At 31.2% G+C, this 18599-nt stretch overlaps 1 protein-coding gene across 1 annotated transcript in view; it reads right to left on the minus strand.

The window, feature by feature from the left end:
- The window catches only part of LOC118194764 (BAI1-associated protein 3-like), a 282557-nt gene that overhangs the window by 70256 nt on the left and 193702 nt on the right, over positions 1–18599 (minus strand). Inside the window, exons 16-19 of the mRNA XM_085823822.1 lie at positions 17392–17443; positions 12727–12890; positions 7589–7712; positions 1649–1717 (exon numbers count right to left, since the gene is read on the minus strand). Of these exons, the coding sequence (XP_085679948.1) occupies positions 1649–1717; positions 7589–7712; positions 12727–12890; positions 17392–17443 (409 nt within the window). The remainder of the gene's footprint in view (positions 1–1648; positions 1718–7588; positions 7713–12726; positions 12891–17391; positions 17444–18599) is intronic.

The following is an 18599-nucleotide window of genomic DNA, read 5'->3' on the forward strand; positions in this document are numbered from 1 at the left end:
TATTTTGCTATATTCAGACAATTTATTCAACCTTAAAAGGGACACGGCCCACGCTGAACACTGGTCGTTCGGTCCGAGGTTCGAATCCTGCAAACGGGCTGGCTGCATGGGTGTTTTCGTTGTTTTCCCCATGTGTAACGTGTATACGACCCAGTTTCCCTTATAAAGTCCTCCACGAAGGCATGCCTCACCTTAGACAGATAGCCCTCGAGGCTTTGCCGTAATTAAATAACCGAACCTAACCTTAAAAGGGAAACCTATATGAGTATTTAATCCTAAATTTTATAATTGCACTAGACTGGCTTATTTCGATTACGCAAAGCACAAGACGTATATCTGCCTCCTATAGGATTCTTTCATAGAGGACGTTTTAATGAAACTGCCTCATATTTACGTTATATATGAGGAAAACCACACAAACAAGGAAAGGAGCCTTTTCTGACGGAATTGAACCCCGGTAAAACTATCAGGGTCTGGGCTTTACTGCTAAGTTTTTGGTTTGCCCTAAACTTTCTTTATATGAAACCTTTTTGAAAAAATTTTTATTGGACTTTAAAAAGTTTTAAAAGGTCAACTGAAGTGAAAGGAGAAAGAAAAAGTTCAGCTATTTATTTTCTGACATTAACTTGGGCTGCATAATTAAATTTATTGGTTACGTAATTTCCGTAAGAGTTTGAAATTAAAAAAAAAAAAAAAAAAAAAAAAAAAGTTATTCAAATATTTTTTTTTTCATTCATACTCGATTACGTGTATTTTCTATTTTTGTAAAAAAAATTAAGGGAGACACTTTTGTAAACATTTTTACAGCTCGACATTGGTTATAATATCTACAAAGACCATCCAACTGAATAACAGTCTTAATTTTAAATAAAGTTTTTGAATATATTTTAAGAATTTTATTAATTTATAAAAGCGAATTTCAATTAAAAAGGTATAATATAATATTTATTTAGTTATGCACTAATCATTTGTGTTACGGCATCTTTTTATGTATACATCGTTAATGTAACTCTCATGTCATGAAAGTTTCGAGACTTTTCACTCTCCACAACAGCTCTCGAATTTTACTTTTCTTTTCAGAGATAAAATTACTGCAGTAATACAGTATAGTAATATATTGTAAAAATATTTTTAGATCGAACAAAAGCCTATAAATACATATAATTTGAAATTATACTGTGTGCTATGCTATCATTTTAGTAAATAAATCAATAATTTCTCATTCAGTAAATAGTGATAATATACTGCGTCTTTATTATTTCCTACAGCCTTTAATTCTCAGGGACATTTTCACATTATTCGTACGAGAATTTTGCGATATTTTTCAACAAAATTTTATAGCTGTGTATCTGGTAACATACATATACACTGATTAAATGAATTCGAATTTCTAACTCTCGCTGATCCCTGATATTGTCGGGCGTACAGGTTAATCAATTTCGTACGAGAATCGATTTTAGAATCAGTTGCTGGTGGTGCCATCTTCTGAGAGAAAATGTAACTAAATTTGTTAAGTACTAAAGGCGCATTTAAAATTGAAATTTAAAAACACAGCAGAATTTCTCCAACGTTAAAATAATAATGAATATAATAATAAGTAATTAAAAGGTAAAAACTTTCTACAAAAGTAATAGTAATATGACCTTACCTGAACAAAGCAAGTAGCGGTGTCAACTGCTGATGTACTATGCTTAACATAGTTGTCCAAAAATGTAACCTAAAATTCATGTCAGTTGTTATCTTACATGGCATTAGAGAAATAAGAACAAATATTTAACAATCATTTTAAACACTAAACTGGGAGAGAGGAAAGAAAAAAAGTGAGCAGAACCTAAAGCATTATTTCTACACGAGTTAACATAAAAGGTATTTGAAAATTTGATTGCTATGTATTTTAAGTACAAAAGCTTACTTTCATGTGCATGCATTTGAAATGCTATGAGATATCATGAAAGATGCCAAAATGATATAGCTATAATGATTAAGAGCTGTCACATTTCCGTTTAGAAAAGCTTTTTTTCATGTGCATGCGTTTGAATTGCAATCGGATTTCACGATATACAGCCAACTCCCGATCATCAGAAAGTGGGTTTCAAACTATTAGCATAGGCTATTAACTGTCTATGGGAAACTTGTAAAGTGGGTGTGGAGTGCATGGACTACAGGTGATAGCAGATGATGTCACAGTATTTAAAAGTTAATTTTATCCATTACAATATGTGATTTATTGTGTATAATTCTCAATATATAGAATGAATCAAAATTATCTAACAAAAATGTTTCAATAATCCAGTTAAAGGTGACCGAAATAGGCAGACTTTGTAATGGGATGTGTGTGCGGAAATGCACTTATATACTTACATGTCTTTGAGCTGTATTTAAGAGGATTCTGCTAGCGTAAATCAGCATTACCAGCGCAGATTCAGAGTCGTATCGATAGCTATACGAACGCTGAGCTTGCCAGTATGAATTTATCTTAGGGCTACAGTGAGAAATGGAGTAACAGCTGAAAGGTGATGATGGTGTATTGCTCTCAGTACAGTTATTCCCAGATTTACGTAAGTAATATGTTTAGCAAATCCTTACGTAACTCTAATTTCTAATTAACTTACGTAACTTAATTTCACAAATCCTTTCGTAACTCTAATTTCTAATTAACTTACGTAACTTAATTTCACAAATCCTTACGTAACTCTAATTTATAATTAACTTACGTGACTTAATTTAAAAGTCGAATTTGTAAATTTAAGTATAATTCCGTAAAATAATGCAGTATTTACTATATGTTTGAATGTATATGTGTATGTGCGCTATTTACACAATATTAATTTGTAAATGGAATTTCATGAATTTCACGCCGATATAAATTACAAAATTATGAAAAGTATCTTAAGGCATATAAAGCAAGCTGAAATAACACTTTTCAATAAAACAACGTCTTGTGGCAGCTAATGCGGCTGCGTAATAGAAAAGTGAAAGTGAGTGATTGTAAAGAGAAATGCTGTTCTCTGGCAACTTCTGCCACTCTTATTGAAGAACGAGAGCAGTTGAGGTGTTCAAATTGTCGAATCTTATAAATATTTGTAGAGTAAATTAATTTGGTTCACAAGTTTTTAGTACACTATGATGGTTACACGCTACCATGTATTGATTTTTGTAAATGGCCTTGTAACTAAACATATTGGAATGAAAACCTCAGCTAACTTCTGCTCATGTTCAGATGACGAACTGCTCATGTTCGGATAACGCCTTTGTCTTGTAAATCTTTATGTGAAGATTTAGCCTTCACTTAGGTAATCAAAAAGTTTAACGGTGTCCCCTTATATATCATATTATCTCTGTACAATGAGACAACAAATTCTCCATCTTGAAAATTGAGCACAATCGTTTCCTAGTAATGATCATGCCTTTCCACGCTAGCGCATCTTTCATGCTTTCAAAAAATGTAAACTAATCCTTCAGTATCGTATTTAGTGTCAAAATAAATCCATTTATAGCCCGAGCTGTTACTGATATAATTTACAGCCCATCCGGTGTAGTGGTTAGTGACACTATGATCTGTACCGGGCTTGTATCGCCAAGAAGGCATCGAAACTTACAGTGTCTGTGCGGGAAGGGGACACTCAGATCACACAACGAGAGCCGAAAGACCTCTCGAGAGGTTAGTGGTAGGCAGCGACGCTATACCGATTGAGCGGCTGCAGGAGTTTAAGGAGCTTTAGCTACATAAAAGCTTAGTGTTGTCACTCGGCAAAGCATAAAACATTTATGTTTCAAATTTAGTTAGAAAAATCAGCGGTATAAAAGAAGTCTGATGCCTCAGGCAAAGCGCGGTGTATTTCTCCTTTGAATTTAATCAACTATCTCGCGATTTAAAAGAAATTATTTGCCCCTGGTCGAATTAAAATACTTTTATTTTTCCCGCAGTAATTTATAGTCGCTCAGGAAAGCTTAAAATATTTAATTTTTTCCAAATTTTTCTATGATTAATAAACTTGCTAAACGATATAATAGTAATAAATGCAGACTCATTTAAATTATTATTGAATACTACCCATCATTGTATATACCTTTTTATAGTGTTAGCTATTTTAGGAGGCAGGCCGCTCAACCGGCTGATTCTGATTAAATTTACGAAATGCAGTGAATTCGTTCTCCTGATCAATCTGCTGGAAAATACAGGAAACTCATTAATAATATTTTTCTGTTAAATATATTATGGCTTAATTTCTCTTTTCTGCATCTTTCAAGTACTGCTGGATAAATCATGATTATGTGTTAAGCATGCATACCTTTCTTTACTTTGGTAATCGGATAATTAATGCGAGTTATATTAGTAATCGGTTAATTATCCGTATCAGCCTTGTGATGCAAGCCACTTTACCCTGGCAAACCGGAAGTTGACTGTACATTGTTGTTAAAATCACCTCAAATACGATCACTAAAATCTACTTAAAGTAAGAAGTTTTTATTATTAATCAAGATAACCACTGACTAATCATGCTAATAAAAGCCATCACACATTTCTAGCTCTAGCAATTGCTAAATTCTAAAAAAAAAGAAGGCAAGATAAAGGCAGCATATATATAACGAAATTCTAGCTACAGCATACTAGCTTTAGAATAGGTTAGTCAGCTCACCTTCTTCGGTAGGATTAGGGACCGTAATGGAAACAGGAAACAAATCAGTACTATGTACTACAGTAATAGTCATAAAAATATAATACTAAGACACGTAATATTTATATTTCCATATTTTTAGAATTATTAGTTAAACGAAAAAATACTCTTATATTTTTATGTGTATGGAAATGTATTTTAACGAAACCTTGCACAGATAAAAATCCTATTTAGTGCAATCATGCTTCTATGCTCAGAAACTGAGAAATCTTAAATGAATTTTAAAATTTTCTAAAGTTTTTTAATTACTCAGAAAATATCTGTGGAAAATATTAAAACAATAATCCTGAATAAATCCAATAAATGAAAAGCATATTTTTAAGATCGAAAAGGCAGATTTAGCAGTCTACAAATAAAAACATGATCACTAGTTTTATAAAAGAACTTTGATTATACAATAAATACTAATCACAAAAAATTATCTAAATAACTATCCATGAAAATATAAACCAGATAAATAATTCTTTCAAAATCCTGTATAATATCAATGTGAGAAATATAAATCATTCATATCTCTAAAAACATAATTTTAAGGAATTTCTAAATTAATATAAAAACAACGAAGAAAATAAATCACTAGTCTAAAAAACCATAATATAATTTTTAAGATTATTATTCTAAATAACCTATTTTGCGAATATTTTCTAGTGTAATTAATTGGCAAGATGGATAGGCTTAATAAAACCATAACAAATCTCAGGTGGGATCTTTGTACCTAAGGAAAGCTAGTCTTCAGGAAAGACATAAAGAAAAGTTTTATAAAATATGAAATCAATAATAAAACAAATTCCAAATTTCAAATTTGGGCTTTCAGATGCCCATATTCGCAGTAGGAATGCGTCATTCAAAATTAGATGACTCTAGGTACCTTCGTTTTATCACAATGCGAGAAACATACATACATTTATGCAGATTCTTCGTAATTTAATTTCTTCAAATATAATGCAGAACTCTAAAATTTGATGGCAACAATTTCAAAAGCAATACGCCGTTTATAGTGATTCCGCGCAAAATCGCAAAACGAAAATAATAGTCCTTGAGGGACAAAGCCCTTCTTGACTAATAAATTAATTGCGATGTAGTTCTTGAGCAGGCAAAATGTTTTTAAGTGCATCAGTTAGTTCAGTTGATGTGAATTATGTAATAAATGTTTTATGAGCATTTTTAATATTAACAACTACTTTTTTTTACTTATTTCTTTTTTGCTGTTAAAAAGCACGACCCTTTTCCAATGGGAAAAAATTACGCAATATGCATTTGTAATACTAAAAAGCATAAAAGACTCTATATTATTTTTCTCATCTAAAATGGAGCTTTATTTTTTTTAATATATACTTAATTCTGCTTGCCCAAGTATATTCAGTATTAAGTATGCTAAAACTGTAAGAAATACCCTTCCTCCTGCTTCTCCGTTTTTTTTTACAAAAGCACTAATGTGCAAAGAGAAATATGCTGTGTTCAATAATAGTAACAGAAATGAAACTGACTAGAAAATAATGAAAAAAGAAGCATAAATATTTTATAAATGAAACGAAAGTTAAATTTCTAAAATAAAGGGAATTTTATTTCTAAAATAAGTACACAAAGAGAGTTTCACTTCTAGTAAAATAAAAGCTAGCTTAGTTTTAGAGTTCATTAGAAGAAAATAAATAAGTTTAAAATACTTCAAATGAACAGGAAAGTAATATTGAGTATAATCGTAAAAGATAAAATACATAGATAAAATTTTAGCAGTAAGTACTTGTTAATGTATGTTGATGTAATAAAAGGGGATGAAATTTTCTTATTCATATTCTTATTCTTATCATACGCAATGAACTTTATTTATGAACAAGAATTCAATGTTTTTGTCGATACGCTTCACGAGTTAAGAGATAAAGTCGACACGATTCTAAATACAAAACCAAGTATTTGGTTTTGAATTTAAGATCTTGTCTGTAAATAGATTAGACACGATTCTAAATACAAAAGCCAAGTGTTTGATTTTCATTTTAAGATTCTGTCTGTAAATAATTGAATCTTAGCAACTAGGACAATTAGCTTCATTGTTATACTATTCATAGGATAAATCATTCGTTTTAATTTGAGTTATAAGGTATTTCTCCCACCTTCCTAGCGTCCCTTCGTAGTGTAGTGGTTCTGCACGCTGGGCTGGTATTCCAGAATGGTTCGATTGTTCCTATTTCATCTTGCCTGCTTCCAAAAAATATTAATGTCTCTACAGAGTTATCATTTTTATTGTATTTTACTAGGAATAGTTAAATTAAATCTTCACGTGATTAAATTGACTTAGTCTTTTCCTGACAGTTAAGTAGTTGCTGAAGGCGATATCTCACTGATAAGTTAAATCTACACTCTGTATGCTTAACCATTCGATCGAACATTTAGTTTATTTCACACTACAATACAAAATAAAAGGTTTTATGATATTTATTTACTTGCTATTACGATTATTCGCAAAATAATACTGAAAAACGCTTTAAAACTCGAGAAATATTGTAATGATTTTAAGGATAAAACAGAATAAGGTAGAAAATAATTGTTCAGTTCTCACCATATGATAATACGTCAAATATTACGACTTAAAAAATGCACAATGTCCTTACTTCTTCTATCCTTAAGTTATCAAAAATTAATTGCGCCTTGAAGAATAATATTTGGTAATATTTCTTTCGAGTATAGAAACCTAAACGCTGATGTACTTGAATTCATGTTTACATTAGTAATTTAAGAGAAATTCTCTCATTTGTCTTAAATTAGCAATGTAAACATTAATTCACTTTATAAAAATAATCATATCACAGTTGTCATCAAACTTAAAGGTTTCAGATGAACAAATTTCATCTTAAACTGATTTAATTAAAAAACATCAAATACATTGTTAATGTATTATTAAAATATGAACAAACCTTATCCAATTCAACGGCCTTTTTCAACCGAATTTGGCATTTTGCTTTGGCAACAATGAACCAATGATGAACAGTGTCTTTGAACCACAGGTGATAGTTTATCAGAGTCAAGTTCTTCTTCTCTCTGAAGAAAGAATAAAAACAATAATAATAAAAAAAGATAAAAATCTGAAAGGTTTCAGATTTTAAATTACGCCCAAAGGGGCGTCTTTTTAGCATTTTCTCTGTTACCTTTATTTATTAAATATCACGTTCTTGGCACTTAAACCATAAAATTCAGTTCAAGAGCAATATCATAAAATTGTTTTAAATTGAGCCTATCCCTTTAGAATTTCCGATACAGAGTCTCACGCGCTGGAGATAAAAATGTTTTTGCTGTGCAACATTGCCATTGCTCATTTGAAATACTTGAGTTTATTAATCAAAAATTGGTTAAAGTTTTGCAAAACATGAAGGGCTTCCCCATGCCCATAAGCGTGGTAGGATTATGTCATTCAAAATTCGATGGTTCTATATACCGTTTTTTTTTTATCACAATGCGAAAAATATACATACATTTATGCAGATTTTTCATTACTTAACTTCTTCCAATGTAATACAGGACTTTAACATTTGGAGGCAATAGTTTGAAACGTGAAACGGACATTTATAGTGCACCAAACGCAAAATTGCAAAACGAAAACAATACTCCTTCAGGGACAAAACCCCTTTGAACTAAAAAAATAAATAAAAAAAAAAAAATCTGAAAGGTTTCAGATTTTAAATTACGTCCAAAGGGGCGTTTTTTAAAGTTTTGTTTATTATTAATTTTATATTATTTATTTATTTTATTTATTAAATATCATTTTTTTTGCACTTAAACCATAAAATTCAGTTCAACAGCAATGTCGCAAAATAATTTTAAAATGAGCATATCTTTAGAATTTCTGATACACAGTTCCGTGCGATAGAGATAAAAAGGTTCCCCCCTCTTGCCTGCTTTAGTGTGTTGTCATTCCACGTTTTTAAATCGTTGAGTTTGTTAATAAAAAAATCGTTAAAGTTTTATAAAATATGAAATCAATAATAAAACAAATTCCAAATTTCAAATTTGGGCTTTCAGATGCCCATATTCGCAGTAGGAATGCGTCATTCAAAATTAGATGACTCTAGGTACCTTCGTTTTATCACAATGCGAGAAACATACATACATTTATGCAGATTCTTCGTAATTTAATTTCTTCAAATATAATGCAGAACTCTAAAATTTGATGGCAACAATTTCAAAAGCAATACGCCGTTTATAGTGATTCCGCGCAAAATCGCAAAACGAAAATAATAGTCCTTGAGGGACAAAGCCCTTCTTGACTAATAAATTAATTGCGATGTAGTTCTTGAGCAGGCAAAATGTTTTTAAGTGCATCAGTTAGTTCAGTTGATGTGAATTATGTAATAAATGTTTTATGAGCATTTTTAATATTAACAACTACTTTTTTTTACTTATTTCTTTTTTGCTGTTAAAAAGCACGACCCTTTTCCAATGGGAAAAAATTACGCAATATGCATTTGTAATACTAAAAAGCATAAAAGACTCTATATTATTTTTCTCATCTAAAATGGAGCTTTATTTTTTTTAATATATACTTAATTCTGCTTGCCCAAGTATATTCAGTATTAAGTATGCTAAAACTGTAAGAAATACCCTTCCTCCTGCTTCTCCGTTTTTTTTTACAAAAGCACTAATGTGCAAAGAGAAATATGCTGTGTTCAATAATAGTAACAGAAATGAAACTGACTAGAAAATAATGAAAAAAGAAGCATAAATATTTTATAAATGAAACGAAAGTTAAATTTCTAAAATAAAGGGAATTTTATTTCTAAAATAAGTACACAAAGAGAGTTTCACTTCTAGTAAAATAAAAGCTAGCTTAGTTTTAGAGTTCATTAGAAGAAAATAAATAAGTTTAAAATACTTCAAATGAACAGGAAAGTAATATTGAGTATAATCGTAAAAGATAAAATACATAGATAAAATTTTAGCAGTAAGTACTTGTTAATGTATGTTGATGTAATAAAAGGGGATGAAATTTTCTTATTCATATTCTTATTCTTATCATACGCAATGAACTTTATTTATGAACAAGAATTCAATGTTTTTGTCGATACGCTTCACGAGTTAAGAGATAAAGTCGACACGATTCTAAATACAAAACCAAGTATTTGGTTTTGAATTTAAGATCTTGTCTGTAAATAGATTAGACACGATTCTAAATACAAAAGCCAAGTGTTTGATTTTCATTTTAAGATTCTGTCTGTAAATAATTGAATCTTAGCAACTAGGACAATTAGCTTCATTGTTATACTATTCATAGGATAAATCATTCGTTTTAATTTGAGTTATAAGGTATTTCTCCCACCTTCCTAGCGTCCCTTCGTAGTGTAGTGGTTCTGCACGCTGGGCTGGTATTCCAGAATGGTTCGATTGTTCCTATTTCATCTTGCCTGCTTCCAAAAAATATTAATGTCTCTACAGAGTTATCATTTTTATTGTATTTTACTAGGAATAGTTAAATTAAATCTTCACGTGATTAAATTGACTTAGTCTTTTCCTGACAGTTAAGTAGTTGCTGAAGGCGATATCTCACTGATAAGTTAAATCTACACTCTGTATGCTTAACCATTCGATCGAACATTTAGTTTATTTCACACTACAATAGTTATAACTTAGCTAGTGATTTCACCTTTCGTAAAATTATTGAAAATTTCAATTACTCAGAATTTCCGCAAGAATTCTGCACGAGAAAAATCAACTTAGGGTTAGTTCCATTCAGTATTAGTGAATATTAGCAGAGTCATTTTGCTCAGGATAAGGGGAAGTCCATGGAGAACAATCTAAGTTTACAGTGTGTAACTTTAGAATGGTTATTTTAAGCCCAGTAATCATGGCAAGAAAAGCTGCGAAAAAAGGCAGGATCTTTTACTAAAATCCCCTAATCATTACCATGCGCTGACGATGACTCACATTATGATCGTAAAACAGGTCTTACACCCATTTTTTTCTCATCAGGTCTTTCACGAAAAATATCACATCTCGTTGTAGTTCTCTTTAAAGACTGCATGCAGGCCAGTTCCTCGATAATGTCAAAGTTCTCATCAATACCTCTTGTAAATAATACTAATTGAGCAGTATCATTTATATCCGTGCTTTCATCCATAGCTATTGAGCAAAATTTAAACTGGCCAATATTTAATGTCAATTTTTATCGATGTCACCTTTTCTCGAGATAAGCTTACAGTCTCAAAATTATTTTTCTTGGATGGATATAAAACATCACAAAGCCCCATCACTGACAGCTTTATTATTTTTAGCAATATTGTATGCTACAGTGTAACTTGCATGTGTAGCTGCTTCTTGGATACTGTTTACCTTCTTGAAAAAATTTTTCGGCCTGATAATTTTTTACAAAGACTTTCTGCATTTTTCTTTTATATTTGGACATTGCTTCGTAATTGGAATTCTTATGCTAAGATGTGAAATGACGAGAAATGTTATAGTCTTTAAAGTCTGTTACAGCTTTACTGAAGATGAAACACATTAGTTTATCTTGTACAATTGTAAAATAATATTTTCAGGTCCAATCATCATTAAAAGCACGGCACTCTGAATCAACTGTACGTTTTTTAGTAGCCATTTCGGGGTTGAAATACTTTACGAATAACCCAAACAAGCACTAGCTACGCTATAATTTTAATAATTTCACCACTATTCACAATGATGCTAAATGTCCGCAATCTTTCCATACGCAATCAATAATATTAGAACTCGCGCCAAAAGAAGAAGCCACTGGTGGAACTTAAAATGCGCAGTCTGCCACATGTGAGCTCTAATTCACATATATTGGATTAACATATGTCTGCTCCCCAAGAAAGAGAAAAGGCTTGTTGACGCCAATCTACAGCTATAACTAGCAAAGAACTTCCGCTCTTTAACACTTTAAAGATTGAAAGCTGTCTGTGATTGCTATTTCCGTCGATTTATGTTTTGTAGAACAAAAAGAGAGAAAGTAAAAAGATCATCAGTTCTTTGAAAAAAAAAAAAAGAAAGAAAAAAATTACATTTAAACGAAGTAAAAAAGGAGATGAACATATAATTTATAATTATATATTTCTTTAACTTGCCTCGGACCGGCAAATTAAAATTCCATCCTCGGGCCGGATAGAGCCATCCGGTGGGGTTGGCCCGCAGGCCGTAGTTTACCCATCCCTTAGTTAGACGATTCTCCAGTAAAAAACGTGAAAAAGGAATCAAAATAAAGCAGAAATCCAACTCCATATAATGAAAACATTGCGCAGCTAAGACTTTTTTTAATATTCTAAACTTAAACTAAACACCCAGTGTTGCCAAAGCGTAAAAAAAAAACTTTAAGGGAAAATTACGTTTACAGAACTGCAGAGTTGCTCGCTGCAGTCTGTAAGTACGTATGTTTGTATATTCCATGCATTGTGGAAAAACGGCAGCTCCTAGAGCCTCCAAATTTTGAACACACGTAGCCCTTCATCCGAAGATGTGCACCTCGAAGTTGGAATTTTAAGGAACTTTTGCTTTAAAACTCAGCAATGTAAACGGTTTGTGTTGCATATTTATGTTTGAAATTTAATCAGGAAACTTAGCTATATAAAAGAAATGTGCTGCTTTCGCAAAAATGCAAAATATTTCTATTTCAAATTTAATGGATAATTTCAGGTATCTCAAAGGAATATCCTGCCATTGTCCGAAATAAAATATTTTTTTCTTTCCATGCGGCAGTGTGTTTTCGTGAGTTTACGTGAGATGAGATGACTTGGGGTCACGTGATATGAACCGGCGAATCAGGATATTGTGCGATGAAAGCATAGTAAATTCTTAAATTAATGTCTTTTTACAAATTTATTGTTTTTATTTTTCGGCTTTTTTACAAAATTTTAAACGACATTAAATGTTTATACCTTCAAAATAAAATATTAAATAAATAAACTATCATTTGTCAACACTTTTTATGCGTATACTATGTGTTTTCGCCAATGAAGTCTACTTGGCGAGATTTGCGTGGGCGAAGCGAAAAAGTACCTATGTTATAATTAATTAATTTTTGGTCGCATTTCTACAAGAGAATACTCACTCAAGAGGCAAGTTATCTCTGAATTTGATGAATTCCTGCAATGTCATGTACAATTCAAACATAATTGTAGCTGTGGCTACGTATTCTGACTCCGGGTTTTCGTCAGGTTCTATGTCCACATTTGTGCATGCATCTTGGATCCGGTAGCCAATCATGTCTCCCACCTTCATTTCAAATAAAATATATCAAAATTATTATATTTCTAGTAATAACAGTAATCCCACTATATTAAATAAAAAAAATAATATTTATCACGTTCCTTTATTACTTAATGCACATTTTACCATCAACAGAAAATTTCCCATTCATTAAATCTATTAATAAATCTGCTCCGGAACTTTTACAAATATTTACTTTTGGATTACGTCGGCTTTCATACATTGAAAAAACTTTAAACATTAATAAAATTGCATAATTTATTGACCAGACGATTATGCATAAAAATCAAGACTGAGGAGAGATTTAAGAATCAACTGCTCCCTATCTCAAATTCGAACCATGAATCTTATTGCTTTTTCATATTCCCTACTAAAATAATACCAAGTAGATTAAGATAAAGCATTTGACTCATAAAGATTTTCAATCTGGTCAATAAATTATTCTTGTCAATAGGAGGACATCTAACAGCTATTAATCATCTACGCATTTTCAAATAATTAATCTGAAGTTGTTTGACTGACCGAATAACAAGCATCCGCTTGAAGTTTTCTTGTCAGTTCATCCGCCAGCTTGTAAAGAAAAGAGAAATGGAAATTTTAGTAAAAGACACACTGAAGTTGCAAATGAACTACGCAATTCAATGTAGATCTTTCTCGTTGTAGGACAATATTCGTTGTAGAACAATATAATTTAGTATAGAAAGATATATGCACCAACATGATGATTCTAGCCAGAAAATATACCGTCATCATTAGGTCATTTTGATTCTAGTTAAAAGTGTCAATTATTTCAATAAACAAAGAACAAAATACAATAACCCGCTTTAAAAGCCTTTTGTTAATAACATTTACTTTAACTAGAGTACTCTTACACGCGATAAGAACATAATTTAATTTAAGGATGGCCGATATGTAACAATGGCGCTTACTGTTACACGCAATAAGAACATAATTTAATTTTAACGATAACAATTACCTTTCACGGTACTGATTGCTTATTTATGATATTCAAGTTAATTTTTAAACACTTTAATTAGGCTAGTTTGTTACCTGATTATGATAAAGCACTCAAGAGCCATATTCCCTCAATGGATTGTCTACGTGAAGTTCTCCTGAAGTGAAGCTGACTCATATTTTCTTTACGTAGAGAAAATTTTGCCAAAACTACCAGGCTATAGTCTGTTCCCCGGGATCCAATTAAACTGGTTCAGTCTGATAGACTTAAATTGAATTGCTCTTATTTCACAGTAGAAAATAGAGCAATTTTCATGTTATCTGCTGTTATTTCTAGAATCGATGAAAAGTACACAGAACAATGATATCTTTGGCATATGGAATAATAATGTTTTTAACGCTAATGATATCGCATACTTTTATCTTAAGCACTTAGACAAAAAGATCAATTCAGTTTATTTTGTGTTCATATTTACAAATGTGAATAAATAGTTATATTGTAAAGTTTATTTTAAGTAACAAGCTTTTCTTGTGTTAATTCATTCCTTTAACATATGTTTCTTACATCAGCCTCCCCAAAATGAAAAATAGATGAAGTTTAAATAACGATCAAATATGTAAGTTATATATAGAGAGAGCTTTGACAATCCATCAGCATAGCAATTTAATTCATAAAGTTCCCATCTGCTCGTCGGTCTGGTTTGGTGAATAGGTAAACACAGCTTGCTGGTGTATAAACATCAATTTTGCTTTTACCCAAATCACGACAAAAATCAGATGGTTAATTAAATTTTTAAAGCTTCCCGTGTTCATAAAAATATCTGCTCGTGAATCTATAAACTGACCAGGTCTTAATGTAGTTTCACTATCGTTTAGGTCTAAAAGTAGCAAATACGAGCGAAGTCGTTTGGACATTCAGTTTGTTTGCTGTGTTTGCATAAGCATTTGCTTTAAAAAACCCAACAAGTAGTGGTGGATAAGTTTTTTTTTTCCTTAATTTTACTTGAACCTATAAAATAATGAGTTAACAAACGTTAAGTTTTATCCGTTGTCTGTGTTTTAAAAATTATAGACTAACTACAATAAGTGCGAAGATAATAAGTCTCCGAATTATAGGAAGGTTGAACAAGGGGTTCTAAACTAAAATGTTCATTGGGTTTAACCTTACAATTTTAAGCAATATTATTTGCTGAAATATTATTCAAAGTGGGCTGACTGGATAAAGCCACGAAACACTGGCAATGTAAACACACATGGAATTCTACTTCTAGGGTTTGAACTGCTTCTAGGGCACAAGCGTTTCGTGGCATTATTCATATAGCATTAATAGAGGTTAGTTTCTCCCAAAAAATCATCCAGAAAGGAATCCATAGCTTCAGTGTGCGTTGCTGTAACCAAATAATCCAATCCAAAACGCTATCGAAAAATATTATTTGCAAATATTTTGCTTTTGAAATAAATTTTCTAAATTAATATTATTTGCTGTGATCATCATGAGTAAAATAAGATGCAAGCATTACATACTGAAGATGTTGATTTTGTGTATTACTTTCCTACTATTACTACCTAAATTTTTTGACCGAATAAAATGCATCATCATATTTGAATGATAAGGAAATTAATAGTTAGCAGTGAATTTGAAGTAATTTAAGTAAACTTATCGAATTATAGTTTTGAAGAACCTTTTTTGGCTGATTATAAGTAAGCAACTTAACAGCATTCCTTGTCAATATGGTTTGACATACGTGCTTAAACAAAACTCGCTTTAAAATATAGCATCGAGTTACATGAACCATAAGTTCCAAAAAAAGGGAACAAATAAATCATATATTGCACAGCATTGCTTGTATGCAATCCGTAACTTCAATTTTACTTCTGCCATTAACTTCAATTCAAACTTACATTTTCCTCAAACTATAAGCACGCCAACTCTTAATTTAATTTCATTTATCATTCCTAGATGAAATTACATTAAGAGCACCCACTACTTAGTGACCTTCATGTTTTTCTTTCTCTTCAAAAGCGGTTTTGTTTAATTGCCGGCAGGTTGCCGAAAATTTGCTGCTCTCTCTTTCTATGTTAGGAACTTGCTACATTTAGCTACAGCTGCAGATGACCGTAGTAAAATTGCTAAAAGTGTTTGTGCGAAAATAAAAGGAACGCTGAATAGCATTGCTCATTTGCATCCACTTAACAATCTTTTCTAGTTAGAACCTTCTTTTTTGTGGTGATAAAAAAAAATGAGAAGAAATTAAAAAAAAAAAAATGTTTTTGAGTGATAACAAAGCAAACTGGAAAAAGTACAAAGAATTTTCAGCTTATTTTTGCATTCGCAACTGAAGAAAAGATTATGTTTGATCTTCGAAACATAGTGAGCAAATTTCAGAATTTTCTTTAGGCCCACCAGCGGCCGAGCGGTAAAGTCGCTGAACACTGGTAGTTCGGTCCGAGGTTTCAATCCCGCGAAAGGGCTGGCTGTATGGGTGTTTTCGTGGTTTTCCCCATGTGTAACGTGTATACGAGCCAGTTTCCCTTAGAAAGTCCTCCACGAAGGCATCCCTCCCCTTAGGCTGATAGCCTTAGTGTGCTTTGCCATAATTAAATACATCAACAGAATTTTCTTTTTGGGAAAGTGAACAGTGCTGTAGCTTTGAGCAAAGTTACAACGCTGCTCCCTTTTCATACCCGCAGCAAAAAATGAAGTTCTGTTTACCTCCAAAACTATAGTATTGCAAGTTTCTCATTATCATAGTTGTTGATAACTTGCAAGATATAGTACTGAGAACCTCAGGATTCTGTTCTCAGCTGAAGAATATGGTTCTGTTTAACTTTCAAAACAATAGCAGTGCAAATTTCTTATTAATATATCTGTAGAGTAAGGAGATGATTTTGTTTGACCTTCGAAACTACAGTAATGCGTGTTTCTCATTTTCATGTTTGCAGTAGCAGACAGTTTTGTTTAACTCTCAAAACTATAGCACTACAAATTTTTTAATTTGAATTTGCAGGTGCAGAGGATGAACCCCTTTGACTTTCTTAATTATAGTACTGAAAGTTTATCATTACTACATTTACAGCGAAAGAAGTGGTTCTGTTTTATCTTCGAAACTACATTACTGCCCCTTACTGACTATCAAATTGATATATTAGTATGGTTCTGTTTGACCTTCGAAACCAAATATTGCAAATTTCTGGTAATAAGATAATGTCATATTCGCAGCTGAAAAAGATGGCTTTGTTTGCCCTTTGGAAATACAATACTATAAATTTATTTATGTTACGCACTAAACCTATTGATAATTATTGATTTCATTAGCATTTTTGTTGTCTTGAATCATTTCTGACTAATGCTAAAGGAAAGCTTATAAATATAAACACGGATATTATGTAAAATTTTAGTGAAAATCTGGCACAGGCATGATTTTGATATTCTAATATTATCATCATTTTTATTACCTTTTTTAATATATTTTATTGTAGTTTATTAATTAAAAACATTTTGTAAGTTTTCCTCATTCTAATTTTGATTTAAAATTTAATCAGAACTGCTTACCATTTTCTCTAGTTGCTTGTAAATTACTACAGAGTAGGAAACACCAGCAATACTGAAAAAATACGTAAATACAAAAATAAGCTTATAGCTGTAAACAGTAAAAAATGAATTAGCATATACTGTTGAAATACTTAAATAAGGTACTTAGATATATGAAAGGTTTTACGTTTTAAATTTGAGAATGAACTTCGCAGCGTGCGAACTCCGAAAGAAACAAAAATTTGAGGTCTTCTAAATTTTAAATAGGATTCTGTGGACACACTATAATAAACAAGCACTGACAGAAGGTATAGCTCTTCTGCTGTAAAACATACCCTTTATAAATATCCTTCCAAGATGATAAAGTAATTTTGTATTGGTTTTCAAGAAACAGGAATTCTGAGAGCAAAATTATTGAAAATAATTGCTAAATAATTCAGAAATTGCAGATTTCAAATTGTAAAACTCCCCAGTAACGAACTCAAAGCATCCAAAAAAAAATTACCTTAAAAATTAAATGAAAACGCAAGACTGATTGAAATTCATAACAATTTCGCTTTCTTAGACAAGAGGGAGATCTAGAAAATTCAAAATCTCTTTTCTTATTAGATAAATTTATATCTGAATGGAGGAAAATAGTGTTGACTGCTGTGGATTTTAAGTTATTAGAAGCGCTTTCAGCACCACTCACAGAGCGATTGAAAAATTTTCGAGAAATTGGTAATAGCTAACTGCGAGGTACTCTTGATGAATGGTGAAAGGAAATAATGAAATAGAACGGTCTAGGGAGCGATTTTTAGCTATTAAATTAAAAAATCTCGTCAAGAAAAAGAACAATTGATAAATATTTTTTGTGATCGAACTCTAACTGAAGATTTCAAAAATAACACATTTGTTGACTTTTGGCTGAACAGAAAAAAGAATTTAAAGGCATTTCCAATAAAGCTATTAAATTTTTATCAACATTTTGTACAACCTATTTGTGTGAACAAGGATTTTCTTCGATATTACATTTGAAAAATAAATACAGAATAAAATTAGAAATGGATCCTAATTTACGGTTAAAACTAAGAGAAGACCAGACATAAACAAATCGATCTCTCTTAGAGGCCCAGATTTCACAGCAAATTTTAGAATTAAAGTATTATAACTTAAATGCTAATAATTAAAATGGTAACCAATTTTTAATCTGATATTTTTATGTGTGCATATTTAATACAAATAACCAA

The sequence above is a fragment of the Stegodyphus dumicola genome, chromosome 9 (assembly GCF_044657685.1).
Source record: "Stegodyphus dumicola isolate Sdum_Otavi_A_Nest chromosome 9, ASM4465768v1".
NCBI classification, from domain to species: Eukaryota; Metazoa; Arthropoda; class Arachnida; order Araneae; family Eresidae; genus Stegodyphus; species Stegodyphus dumicola.